Source organism: Mytilus trossulus, chromosome 8, assembly GCF_036588685.1.
Source record: "Mytilus trossulus isolate FHL-02 chromosome 8, PNRI_Mtr1.1.1.hap1, whole genome shotgun sequence".
Taxonomy (NCBI): Eukaryota; Metazoa; Mollusca; class Bivalvia; order Mytilida; family Mytilidae; genus Mytilus; species Mytilus trossulus.
Window position 1 is genome coordinate 57,179,099 of NC_086380.1, and position 14,635 is coordinate 57,193,733.

General features: G+C 34.0%; 1 protein-coding gene across 1 annotated transcript in view; it reads left to right on the forward strand.

The window, feature by feature from the left end:
• LOC134727785 (uncharacterized) overlaps nucleotides 1-14,271 on the forward strand; it is a 391,209-nt gene extending 376,938 nt beyond the window's left edge. The window contains exons 3-6 of the mRNA XM_063592173.1: nucleotides 3,329-3,364; nucleotides 7,988-8,032; nucleotides 11,025-12,514; nucleotides 12,764-14,271. Coding sequence (XP_063448243.1) covers nucleotides 3,329-3,364; nucleotides 7,988-8,032; nucleotides 11,025-12,514; nucleotides 12,764-13,768 — 2,576 coding nt within the window. The 3' untranslated portion in view covers nucleotides 13,769-14,271. The remainder of the gene's footprint in view (nucleotides 1-3,328; nucleotides 3,365-7,987; nucleotides 8,033-11,024; nucleotides 12,515-12,763) is intronic.
• Nucleotides 14,272-14,635: the final 364 nt, after the last annotated feature.

Sequence of the window (14,635 nt, forward strand, 5' to 3'; positions counted from 1 at the left end):
ACAAATTTATTTAGAATTTTAGAGTATTTGCCTCTCATCTTGAAAACTATAAGAGATATATAGAAACTGTTATCCTAGAAAATGATTGGTACAAAATGTATATATAAGAGTGCCAATATGACAGAAACCATTGGCTGACCCCTTATCATGCTTATTTTAAAAAGACAATTTTTTACTAACTTTTAAGTTCTTGACATTTATTTCAATTTTGGAATCGATAGTACATGTATATTAAATTGTAGTCTACAATGTTGGAGAAAGGTCATTTTCATGTTTTGCATAGCTCCAGTTAGTGACACAGACTCTTAAGAGCCTCCAGTTCGCCATGGCATTGTCAGACTTTCAGCCTTATGAATATTGAATATCCCCTTGCTATCTTCCGCCTTTTATCTTAAAAATACTGTTTTGTTCATTCATTGTCTAACTAACATGCATGACATGTCTAATTTGATACATATACATAATGTTATTCTATTTATTACATATATATTATGCACTCTTGGTACATTTTTTTTGTTCTGTGTATTGGAATAAAACCAATATTTCAAACACAAAAAAATACTCCTACAATTGATATTTAATGTAGTAACTTTAACATGTTTAACAAAACAGCCTGAATCACAGTTGGAAAAAAAAAAATTATGTGTGTGAAAGAGGGAGAGAATATTTCATTCATACCTTTCTTATATTTCAGTTTTAAATAAAAACAAAGTTAAACTACAAAAGAATTACATGATGTTTGTCCATGGTGTTGACTCCAAAACAGACATAGCTGACCACCTGTATCAGTCTGATGTTTTAAGCACTGAAGAAAAAGAGGAAATTTGTAATTCTTCACTCACTCAACAGGAAAGTAATAGACTTTTATACAACAAATTGATTCGCAAAGGTGGAGATGCATACACACACCTTCTTGAAGCTGTACGACACGGAGAATACCAGGATGTTGCTTCAGAAATGGAGAACACAGAATTGTCAGATCAAGAAATGCAATTGTGTCACATAGGTAATTATAGCAGATTCTGAAATTAATATTGTACCTAATTTACTTAGATGATTCCAATATATCATAAATTTCACATAGTTTTTAAATTATTATAAAAATCTGCCCATTTTCTTATACATCAGAGCATATTGAGTGTATCTATTCAGAGGCGGAATTTAAGGGGGGAGGGGACCAGCCCATACTCCCCCCTTTTGTGAGAAAAAATTGGTTGATTATTTAGGTAATCTCTGAAGCATGACTGGAGTGGCCCCCCCTCTCAGGCAGTCAGTGCCCCCTCCCATTATATTAATCGGACACTTAATATGCGAAAAAAAAAGTATACAATTCAACGAAAAAAGACACGTTTTCATCAATATATGTTTAATTGTAAGAGGAATGATCTAGTGTTGGAAACAAACATCTTGCTAAATCAGAAAAGAGAGAGAGGAACTATTAAAAAACTGGTTTTTAATTATTGTTAAGCCTGTGACTTCTGTTGCAAAAAGCTTGACATAGGGATAGTGATCCGGCGGCAGCGGCGTAAGCTAACTTCTTAAAAGCTTAATATTTCAGAAAGTAGAAGACCTGGATCCTTCCTACTTTGTATATAGATGCCTTATGTTAGGAAGTTTCCGTCTGTCATATGTCCATTGTCCATTGTCCTTGACCTCATTTTCATGGTTCAGTGACTACTGGAAAAAAAGTTAAGAACTTTAGTATTCTTAATTTCTCTCTTAATATGAGTAATAGTATAACTCTATGCACGTGAGTTCCTTGCAAGGTCCTCATGACCGTCAGACAGTTTTCACTTGACCTTGACCTCATTGAATGGATCCATTTCTCATATACTATAAGCAATATAGGTCTACTATATTTGACGTCTGGAATGATTGTAAGGTGTACATGTCCAACTGGCAGGTGTCATCAGACATTGACCTTATTTTCATGGTTCAGTGGTTATACATGAAGTTAGGTTTTTGTGTTTTGGTCTGTTTTTCTTAAACTGTATGCAATAGGTCTACTATATTTGGTGTATGGAATGATTGTAAGGTGTACATGTCCAACTGGCAGGTGTCATCTGACCTTGACCTAATTTTCATGGTTCAGTGGTGAAAGTTAAGTTTTTGTGTCTTTGTCTGTTTTTCTAACACTGTATACAATAGGTCAACTATATCATGTATATTTGGTGTTGGAACATATTTTACGATGTACATGTCAGTTTCTTAGATACTATGTGCGATAGGTCAACTATATTTAAAGCATACTTGGTGTATGTAATGATTGCAAGGTGTACATGTATTTCCAGTTTGGTTTATCTGACCTTGACCTCAGGTTTTTGGATCTTATTAAGTGTATGTGATAGTTGTAGTTGAGCTTTATATTTAGCACTATCAACATAAAATCAATGGTTAGTAAAGAAGGTGAGTCATTTCAGCGTGTGCACTCTTGTATTTAAAATTTTCTGGAAAGTCCATTTAAAATCAAGGACAAATAATTATATTGAATTTGAAAGTTATGTTTTATACCCCCACTTTAATTATTTGCCCCCACTTTAAAATAAAGTGGGGGTATACTGTTTTACCTCTGCCTGTCTGTCCGTCCTTCCTTCCATCCGTCCATCTTTCCATCTGTCAGTCCGTCCCATCAATATTTTTCTTCGCATCTTTCTAAGGAACTGCATTACAAGGATTTCTGAAATTTGATTTCAAGGTTTATATGAGTCAGCTATACCATGTGATGTGTTTTCAGATTCATCACTCAATAACTTCCTGTTTACCTTATACTTTTAGCGGGCCGGGGGTATCATTAGTGAGCAGTAGCTCACAGATTCACTTGGTTTTTTTTCCAAGAAAATAAGGCCTGTGACCCCTTATTTTATTTGATATTTCAAAGGTATTTTGAAAAGCATTCACCTCATTGACTTTAACATAAAAAAGAATTATTTCACTTATAAAATAACTGTGATTTCGTAAATTTCAATGTATTTTAACAGAAAAATATGGTCCCAAACTCCCAGTTGTTATACTAAATTTTGAAAGTTCATCAACAAAAAAGTCTTATAGAAGATTAAGAAAAATCTATCGGCCAATATTTAGACATCTACCTTAACCATGTCAACTGATAATAGTCATGATAGTAATTTATTAATTCTTTAAACATTTTCGTCAGTTGTGTTCAAATTGTTAAATCTACAAGTTTGTAAAATTATTGATAAAAAAATGACTGGCGATATAAATATTGTTTTTTCTTTACCTTTATGACAAAATTATGTTGTACAATGTTGGGTTTCAGTTATAGAAATATTTAGACTATAAAACATCTAGACAGTTTGTCTTTTTTCAGGAATGAAGAAACTTAAAGACAGACACAAGAAAAAAGGTAAACATATAATATAGTTCTCTGAACTTCACACAAGACTGAAAGATGTATATTTCAGACCTGCCAACTTTTGAAAATCTCCATGGGGGATTTAGGGCGCGACAAGATTTTAAAGGGTTACAATTTTAGCGACTTTTCTGTGAGCATTGTTTCTTACTCCTAAAATAGTCTAAGTTTTCTTCTTTTTTCTTTTGATATACTAATGATGACCTTATAGGCCTTGATTTCTTTTATTTGCATGATTCTTGTACTTTTAAATTATAAAATTGGCAAAATAACTAAAGAATAGAAAAAATGATTCAAAGAAGAGACCCCCCCCCCCCCCTTTTCCCCCTCCAATGACCTTCTCATCTATGAACCTTGACTCAAAACACCTTAAACTAACTGTCCTAAAGTAAGAAGGATGAAGACAGATTTTGATTTAGTCTTACTCATCAGGCCTTATCAGTATCAATGAGAAAATGGATAAAAATTTGAGTTATCTTTCTTTGTATTCAGAGGTGCTCTTACCGGCGGAGGCTTATACAGTAACACAGTAGAGGTGTATACAAAATGGCGTCGATTTTAAATCAACAGACACACGATGTCTGGTTTCACAAATTAAACAGATTTCAAGATAAACGAGTTCATTACAGTTCTCATCTTTTAATTAATTATGATTTTGCTGTTGAACTACGGAAAATGTTGCAAAGTGTGCTTGTATAATGAATTGATTAAAATTGAAAGGTTGTTTGACCAAAATTATTTGTGTATACAAATTAATTTTGAGGACTGTTACGACCCATTAGGTAATCTGATTAAATACAACCACTAATTATGACACCTGTTGTGACTATTGATTAGCGTAGGGTCATTAACTTGTCATAATATGTCCCCAGGTAAAATGATTGTTTTTTTAAAATTGATCAGAAAAACTTCAAAATCGGTAAACAATATTTTTTTCGGGAATATTTGTTGAAAATCGGGATTTTGACTAATTTTACGATCCCGATATCGGGATTTGGGTTGAGTGGTAAAAATCGGGATGATACAGCGAAAATCGGGATAGTTGGCAGGTCTGATATTTTTTCATATTGATGTTAATTGTCTTACAGCAGTTTTACCCTTAGTGTGATAATCTACAGCTACATTTAGTCCACTACTGACGAAGTCGAAGGGGACTTAAGTTTGCACTCCATCCGTCTGTCTGTCTGTCTGTGTCTGTCTGTCCTTCTCTGTCTGTCTGTCTGTCTGTCCGTCAGTCAAATCAGTTTACCACCCTTTTTTCATAGTGCTTGAAGATATTGATTTGATAATTGGTATATAGTTTTATCATGACAAGTTACAGATCCAAGTTCGAATTTTATTCAGAGTAATTATGGTCCTTGGAAAAATTCACTTAAATAATCAGTTTTTGTCTCGCCTTGATGGAGTCAAAAAGCGAGACATAGGTATGCTGTTTTCGGCAACGGGATGGCGTTGTCAACAATGTATTAGTTTTTGATTAGGTCTACTTTATAGTGAACCACTAGTGTTAGGTCAATGCTGTTTGGTACTATACAGTTGTAATATCATTAGCACATCTTGTTGCCATAGAAATTGTCATGATCTATTGACAATGAAACTTTTGCTAAGTTTACTAGTTTGTGATTAGGTCAGTGTATGGGGAACCACTAGTGGAAGGTCAATGGTATTTGGTATGCAGTTCGTCCCCCGTCAATTATTAATTGGAATGAGTGTCGTAATATCATCCACGACTCACTCCATACTTACTGTATGAAATGGATAAAACGGGAAAAAGCTGACAAAAAATCTTTGGACTCTTTTTTTAATTCAGTAATGAAGATAGTTGATATACGTATTCAACATTTTAAAGAACATTTACTATTAACAATAACCACAATAAACCTATTTCTCGTATCAAACATAAACTAAAAGAACTAGCCAAGGAATTTGTTTTTGTCCCTGCCAATAAAGCTGCTAATAATATTATTATTGTTTGACGTAAATTTTACATTGAGGTTCTGAAAAAGGAAATCACCAATTCACCAACATTCCAACTGACTCCATTTTCAGAAAACGAAATCTGTAACAAACATAAACTTTTAGCCACCGCTTTACAAGCAGAGCCAAATACAATGGAAGTCCCAACTATGTATTGGCTTCCAAAGCTACACAAAACCCCTTACAAATATAGATTTATTTCGTCTTCAAGCCATTGTTCAACTACTAAATTGTCTATTCTTCTTACCAGCACACTTGGTACAATTAAAAACCTTATAATAAATTGTTCAAATAAGGCCTTCGAAAATAGTGGAATAAATTACTTTTGGAGTGTCAAGAACTCGTTGGAAGTACTTGATAAATTGCATGCTCATATTGGTGATTTTGAATCTGTTCAAAGTTTTGATTTTTCTACCCTGTATACCACATATATATTGTCTCACATTCTCATTAAGAAAAAATTCACACACCTAATTAAATGGGCATTCAAAAAAACAGAATGTGAATATATATGTTCAAACTCTTTTAGGTCATTTTTTAGTAGCAATAAACAAAAAAACTATGTTAATTGGACATGCTTTGATACTATATATGCCCTTGAATTTTTACTAGATAACATTTTTGTTCGCTTTGGGGATTCCGTATATCGTCAGGTTATCGGAATTCCAATGGGAACTAACTGTGCACCACTTATTGCGGACCTCTTTTTGTATTGTTATGAGTTACAATTTATGACAAAAATAAGCAAAGACCCATCAAAACAACATTTGATAAACAAATTTAATAATACTTTTAGATATTTGGATGATATTTTGGCTCTCAATAATGACGACTTCAGTATGTATATTAATGAAATTTATCCTGCTGAACTTACTTTAAATAAAGCTAATACTAATAATGACCACTGCCCTTTCCTCGATCTTGATATCTATATCACTAACGGAAAGCTGAATACTAAAATTTATGATAAAAGGGATGATTTTTCATTTCCTATCGTTAATTATCCGTTTTTAGATGGTGACGTTCCCTTGTCACCATCTTACGGTGTTTATATATATTTCAACTTGTACGATTCGCTCGTGTTTGTAACAATGTTTTAGATTTTAACGAGAGAAATCTATGTATTACTGAAAAATTATTACACCAGGGTTTTCGATATCACAAACTAGTCAAAACTTTTACTAAATTTTATCATCGGTATAAAGACATCATTCGTAAATATAGCTCAACATGCAGACTTTTTATACGTTCAGGTATTTCACATCCAATTTCTTATGGAAATATTCTTTATAAAGCACAAAGGTGTCAGTATTCACCTCAGAAACTTACAAAACCTTTAAATATACTGATTAAGAAGGGATATAATTATGATACTGTTGTCAAGTCATTAAAGATTGCATATTTTGGCGTTAATATTGAGTCACTGATAATGTCTTTGCATCGGAACTAAAGACATTTATTCTAAAAACAGTTGTTGGCATGACACGGGTTATGTTCTTCTCATATATGTTATGATGGTATGATACTAAACCCCTAACGGGAAGGATTGTGCCTGAGGTTCATATGATGAAATCATAATCTTTCAGTCAGTTTAATTGAAGTCTGGAGCTGGCATGTCAGTTAACTGCTAGTAGTCTGTTGTTATTTATGTATTATTGTCATTTTGTTTATTTTCTTTGGTTACATCTTCTGACATCAGACTCGGACTTCTCTTGAACTGAATTTTAATGTGCGTATTGTTATGCGTTTATTTTTCTACATTGGTTAGAGGTATAGGGGAGGGTTGAGATCTCACAAACATGTTTAACCCCGCCGCATTTTTGCACCTGTCCCAAGTCAGGAGCCTCTGGCCTTTGTTAGTCTTGTATTATTTTTATATTAGTTTCTTGTGTACAATTTGGAAATTAGTATGGCGTTCATTATCACTGAACTAGTATACATTTATTTAGGGGCCAGCTGAAGGACGCCTCCGGGTGCGGGAATTTCTCGCTACATTGAAGACCTGTTGGTGACCTTCTGCTGTTGTTTTTTATTTTGGTCGGGTTGTTGTCTCTTTGACACATTCCCCATTTCCATTCTCAATTTTATTAGTTGTATGAGCATTGGCATATATCTCATTGCAATGATATTATTTGGCCCTGCCCCTCAATCATGGTCTATTGACTTTGAAACTTTTACTTATAAAAAGAAGATGTGGTGTGATTGCCTATGAGGCAACTCTTCACAAGAGACCAAATGACACAGAAATTAACAACTATAGGTCACCGCACGGCCTTCAACAATGAGCAAAGCCCATACCGCATAGTCAGCTACAGAAGGCCTTGAAATGACAAATGTAAAACAGTTCTAACAAGACAACCAACAGCCTGATTTATGTTTAGAATATGATACACATCAAAAAATGACAATCACTGAATAACAGGCTCCTGACTTGGGGCATGAACATACATAATGTGTCAACCCTCCCTTAACTTGGGACAGTGATGTAACATGAGCAAAAGAACAAACAATAAAAATCAGTTAAAAGGGCTTATCATCGTATTTCTATTAACTCAACAGATAAATACAATTTTACACAACAGACAACAAGTTGAAATCTGAGAGTACCATGTTCATGGTTTGTTGTTTTTATATTTTTAGATATTCTGATGGATCACGATGAAGTTATTCCTAAACATATACTTGGTAAGTTTATTGATGTAGAACATTGGAACATTACTTAATCCTACAATAAGGCATCTTTAGTACATATAACTGGAAAATACATATGTTTTGATTGATAAGGGCTCGTATCAAGGATACAATAACTTTATACTTTTCACTTTGTCTGTCCATCTATAAAAATGTGCAGGCGGTGTAAGTTTTCTAGTTTGTATTTATTTTATTTATACTGCTTGTATTTTGACTAAAAGGTAGAATCTAAATTATTTGCATGTTACAGTTCATATATCATGTTTATGGTCATTTAAGAAATCTGCGACACCGACTTGAAAACATGCAAAAAATAAGTGCTTTGGAATAATAAACTAGGCACTTATTAATTTTATGAAGAAAACTATAAACAAACATAGTATATGCAGTGTGAACATATAGAATTTCTGATAAAAATTACTACTAAACATGAAAAATGTCACAACAATGATAATATATAAATAACACATAGCTGAGAGGGTGATAGAGCAGATTGTTACCCCGAGAAAACATTGTCAACTGAATGTTCTGTTATTACTGTCGATTAAATTTAAAATTCAAAGTAATAAACTATGACATCTTGTACATAACCATCTGTATTTAATAAAGCGCACACTTGATCAAACGTCTCCGTGAAGGGTAATAGAGTATTTGCCATAGGATAGAGTCGTATTTAATAAAGAGCACACTTGATCAAGCGTCTCTGTGAAGGGTGATAGAGTATTTGCCATAGGACAGAGTCGTATTTAATAAAGCGCACACTTGATCAAATGTCTCTGTGAAGGGTGATAGAGTATTTGCCATAGGACAGAGTCGTATTTAATAAAGCGCACACTTGATCAAGCGTCTCTGTGAAGGGTAATAGAGTATTTGCCATAGGACAGAGTCGTATTTAATAAAGCGCACACTTGATCAAGCGTCTCTGTGAAGGGTGATAGAGTATTTGCCATAGGACAGAGTCGTATTTAATAAAGCGCACACTTGATCAAGCGTCTCTGTGAAGGGTGATAGAGTATTTGCCATAGGACAGAGTCGTATTTAATAAAGCGCACACTTGATCAAATGTCTCTGTGAAGGGTGATAGAGTATTTGCCATAGGACAGAGTCGTATTTAATAAAGCGCACACTTGATCAAACGTCTCTGTGAAGGGTGATAGAGTATTTGCCATAGGACAGAGTCGTATTTAATAAAGCGCACACTTGATCAAATGTCTCTGTGAAGGGTGATAGAGTATTTGCCATAGGACAGAGTCGTATTTAATAAAGCGCACACTTGATCAAGCGTCTCTGTGAAGGGTGATAGAGTATTTGCCATAGGACAGAGTCGTATTTAATAAAGCGCACACTTGATGAAGCGTCTCTGTGAAGGGTGATAGAGTATTTGCCATAGGACAGAGTCGTATTTAATAAAGCGCACACTTGATCAAACGTCTCTGTGAAGGGTGATAGAGTATTTGCCATAGGACAGAGTCGTATTTAATAAAGTGCACACTTGATCAAACGTCTCTGTGAAGGGTGATAGAGTATTTGCCATAGGACAGAGTCGTATTTAATAAAGCGCACACTTGATCAAGCGTCTCTGTGAAGGGTGATAGAGTATTTGCCATAGGACAGAGTCGTATTTAATAAAGCGCACACTTGATCAAGCGTCTCTGTGAAGGGTGATAGAGTATTTGCCATAGGACAGAGTCGTATTTAATAAAGCGCACACTTGATCAAGCGTCTCTGTGAAGGGTGATAGAGTATTTGCCATAGGATAGAGTCGTATTTAATAAAGCGCACACTTGATCAAACGTCTCTGTGAAGGGTGATAGAGTATTTGCCATAGGATAGAGTCGAATTTAATAAAGCGCACACTTGATCAAGCGTCTCTGTGAAGGGTGATAGAGTATTTGCCATAGGACAGAGTCGTATTTAATAAAGCGCACACTTGATCAAGCGTCTCTGTGAAGGGTGATAGAGTATTTGCCATAGGACAGAGTCGTATTTAATAAAGCGCACACTTGATCAAACGTCTCTGTGAAGGGTGATAGAGTATTTGCCATAGGACAGAGTCGTATTTAATAAAGCGCACACTTGATCAAATGTCTCTGTGAAGGGTGATAGAGTATTTGCCATAGGATAGTGTCGTATTTAATAAAGCGCACACTTGATCAAACGTCTCTGTGAAGGGTGATAGAGTATTTGCCATAGGATAGTGTCGTATTTAATAAAGCGCACACTTGATCAAGCGTCTCTGTGAAGGGTGATAGAGTATTTGCCATAGGACAGAGTCATATTTAATAAAGCGCACACTTGATCAAACGTCTCTGTGAAGGGTGATAGAGTATTTGCCATAGGATAGTGTCGTATTTAATTAAGCGCACACTTGATCAAACGTCTCTGTGAAGGGTGATAGAGTATTTGCCATAGGATAGAGTCGTATTTAATAAAGCGCACACTTGATCAAACGTCTCTGTGAAGGGTGATAGAGTATATATGTCATAGGAAAGAGTCGTGTTTAATAAAGCGCACACTTGATCAAGCGTCTCCATGAAGGGTAACACAGTAAATTGACACCCTCGTATTAGCCAATAAAAATCTGGCATTTTGACATGAAGTATAATAATAAATAATAACATACTTGTCAGGATAGAGTATTTTTCTCAAGGGGTAATACCACCATTGATATTCTCCTAATAGTCTTTGTTTAACTGGCATTTAACAGTATGTGCCTTTTATTTAAGTAAAGCAATTTTACCATTTAACCTTAAATTAGCTCATCAGTGAAAATTTCAAACCCCATTTCCTAGCCTAAAAGAAAACATCATCTTAAGTTTTAAAAATTATTTATTGGAACACTGAATAAAAAAAAATATGGTGCTTCAAAACACCCTATACATGAACATGATGAAACTTGATGTCAAATACTTCATTTTTGTGGTATTACATCTTGAAATTTGAACTTAGAATCGATAGTTAATTTATTGAATTTCATGTTTTACAGAGCAGTTCGAAAAACGCTTGGACCAGTGGAAAAAGGATGATCAACAGTTTGTAAGCACTGAAGCAGAGAAACATGTAATGCAAAAAGTTTTGACACAAAGTTCAGTTACACTGGTTGGAAATTCTGGCACTGGAAAAAGTTTTCTTTCTAAACACATTGCCCTCATAATGAAGACACATGGCTATACTGTGATTCCATGTAGTAAACCAGAAGATATTGGAAAATGGTTTAAACATGGGAGGAAATCTTTGTTTGTCTTTGATGACGTCTGTGGCAGATATACCCTTAATCAACAAATGTACACTGACTGGAAACAAAGACTTGATCACATAATATCTCTTCTGGGAGACACATGTTGTAAAATCATCTCTACATGTAGATTGGAGGTTTACAAAGATGAACTATTTAGCAATCTCTCTATTTTCAAAATGTGTAACATGGATTTAAGTTCAATAGAATTCAAACTTAGTGCTGCTGAAAAATTTGCTTTAGCTGAAGTTTACTTGAAGGAAAATACTGATGAAGTAAAGGAATTGTCAGACAAATATGACTTTTTCCCACTGTTATGTAGCTTATATCATAAACAGAACCTCCAGAAGAATGTAAACGTTACCTCTTTTTTTAGCAATCCTTTTGAAGTTTTCAAAGATCAACTTGTACAAATGTATGGAGAAAGTGATGCTGGTAAGATGCAGTATTGTAGCTTAGTCCTTTGTGTAATGTTTAACAACACATTAACAGATGAAAACTTGTCACCAAAAGATAGGAAGATAGAAGCAATGATAGAAGATTTACTAGAAGAATGTGAACTGAATAAAGGAACATCTATCAAACGTTTAAGGAAATCCCTGGAAACACTTGAAGGTACTTATGTGGTCAAGGAGGGTACTACATACAAAATAATCCATGATAAGTTGTTTGATTTCCTTGCCAAATACTTTGGGGAGAAGATGATTCAGATTTTTATTGATCATGCTAATACTGATTTTATTAAGGAGCGATTTCTTTGGAAGATAACAGATAACATGGGCCCAGAAATAGAGTTTGTAATAGGAATACCTGATAATTATATAAATAGATATATAGAAAGGTTACTCAAAGACTGGGAGAATGGTTATGTATACAATGTATGTCTCAACAGAAACATGAAGTCTACAACATTTACAGAAAAATTGGTAACTCATTTAAACCAACTTGATCTATCAAAACAGGAACAACTTGTTTGTACTAAAGATATTCACAGTAAAGATAAAGCACTTGGTGGAAGTTGTTATATGGGTACTATTGACCTTGTCAAATGGTTGATCAGTAGGAACAGTGACATTAATTATTGTGAAAAGGATGGTTGGTTTCCTTTATTATGGGCAAGTCAGGAAGGACATGTTGATGTTGTTAAAGAATTGTTACAACATTCAGCTGAAATCAATAAATGTAACAATAATGGTACATCACCTCTGTCTGTAGCAAGTCATAATGGACATGTTGATGTTGTTAAAGAATTGTTACAACATTCAGCTGATGTCAATAAGTGTACCAATAATGATGTATCACCTCTGTATGTAGCAAGTCAGAATGAACATGTTGATGTTGTTAAAGAACTGTTACAACATTCAGCTGATGTCAATAAGTGTACCAATAATGATGTATCACCTCTGTATGCAGCAAGTCATAATGGACATGTTGATGTTGTTAAAGAACTCATACAACATTCAGCTGATGTTAATAAATGTAACAATAAGGGTACATCACCTCTGTATGTAGCAAGTCATAATGGACATGTTGATGTTGTTAAAGAACTGTTACAACATTCAGCTGATGTTAATAAGTGTAGAAATGATGATACATCACCTCTGTATATAGCAAGTGAGAATGGACATGTTAATGTTGTTAAAGAACTGTTACAACATTCAGCTGATGTCAATAAGTGTACCAATGATGATGAGTCACCTCTGTATATAGCAAGTGAGGTAGGACATGTTGATGTTGTTAAAGAACTGTTACAACATTCAGCTGATGTTAATAAGTGTAGAAATGATGATACATCACCTCTGTATATAGCAAGTCAGAATGGACATGTTGATGTTGTTAAAGAACTGTTACAACATTCAGCTGATGTCAATAAGTGTACCAATGATGATGAGTCACCTCTGTATATAGCAAGTGAGGTAGGACATGTTGATGTTGTTAAAGAACTGTTACAACATTCAGCTGATGTCAATAAGTGTAACAAAAATGGTGCATCCCCTCTGTATATAGCAAGTCAGAATGGACATGTTGATGTTGTTAAAGAACTGTTACAACATTCAGCTGATGTCAATAAGTGTAGAAATGATGATACATCACCTCTGTCTATAGCAAGTCAGAATGGACATGTTGATGTTGTTAAAGAACTGTTACATCATTCAGCTGATGTCAATAAATGTAAGATTGATGGCACCTCACCATTACAGATTGCTTGTTATACCAACATGATAGAGGTTGTACGTGAACTTCTTCAGTGTGATGATGTTGATATTGATCTTTGTAATGATGATGGATGTTCCTCACTTTATTGCGCAAGTCAGAAAGGACATGTTAATGTTGTTAAAGAACTGTTAAAACATTCAGCTGATGTCAATAAGTGTGACTTTAGAGGTAAAAATGCTCTCAATGTAGCACAGGAGAAAGGACATATAGAAATAGTATCACTGTTAAAGGGAAAAGGATTAAATCAACTTTCATGTCAAAATGAGCAATTCAAGTGAGAGTGGCATAGGATGGTTTTTTTTATTTTTAGAATTTGGACATGTTCATACATAAGATTTCATTTACTCAAATCCCTCATATAGCATGTTTAGCTGAAAATACTTTATAGTTTGAAGTATTGGCACTAGTCAATACATTGTACTTCTATTAACCAGTAGCTGTTTTTTTTTTCTTAATAGTATTGTTAGGTTCCTGTCTATATCGATAAGTTTCTTTTTATGCATATATACAAGTAGTGTCTTTCCGAAATTATTGAAATGATTTTTGTGAAAATACTGTTACATCAGATAAGGTAACTAGCTCATGACTTGTTTTTTTCAATAAAACAAAATAAGCAAATTATTTGGAATTGAATGCATTTAAAGATTGACCAGCAGTATGCAATAGGTACACACCCTCTAAAAACAGAGTTGGATGAATATGAAAAAGAAAAACAATTATATAGATAATAACAAAGGTTATTTGGATAAATTTGAAAATGAAAAAAACAATGTATTCGTAAATGTCCTCATTATAATCTCTTGGAAAAAATACTTCTATAATATTGTAAAATTGTTAAACCCAAATGCAAATTTCAAATGGACTTGTTATTCAATAAAACCTAGTAGAAGGTTCACACTGCCTTTTTTAAGTTTAACATCTGAGTTCATATCTCCATGACTTTAAACACTAGTATCAATAGTGCTGAAAGTGGCGTTAAACTTCAATCAATCAAATCAAATCTCCATGACTATAAGTACTAGGATCAATAGTGCTGAAAGTGGTGTTGAACTCGAATAAATCAAATCATATGACATATCTCCATTATTATAATAAGTAGTATCAAAAGTGTTGAAAGTGGCGTTCAACACCAATCAATCAAATCA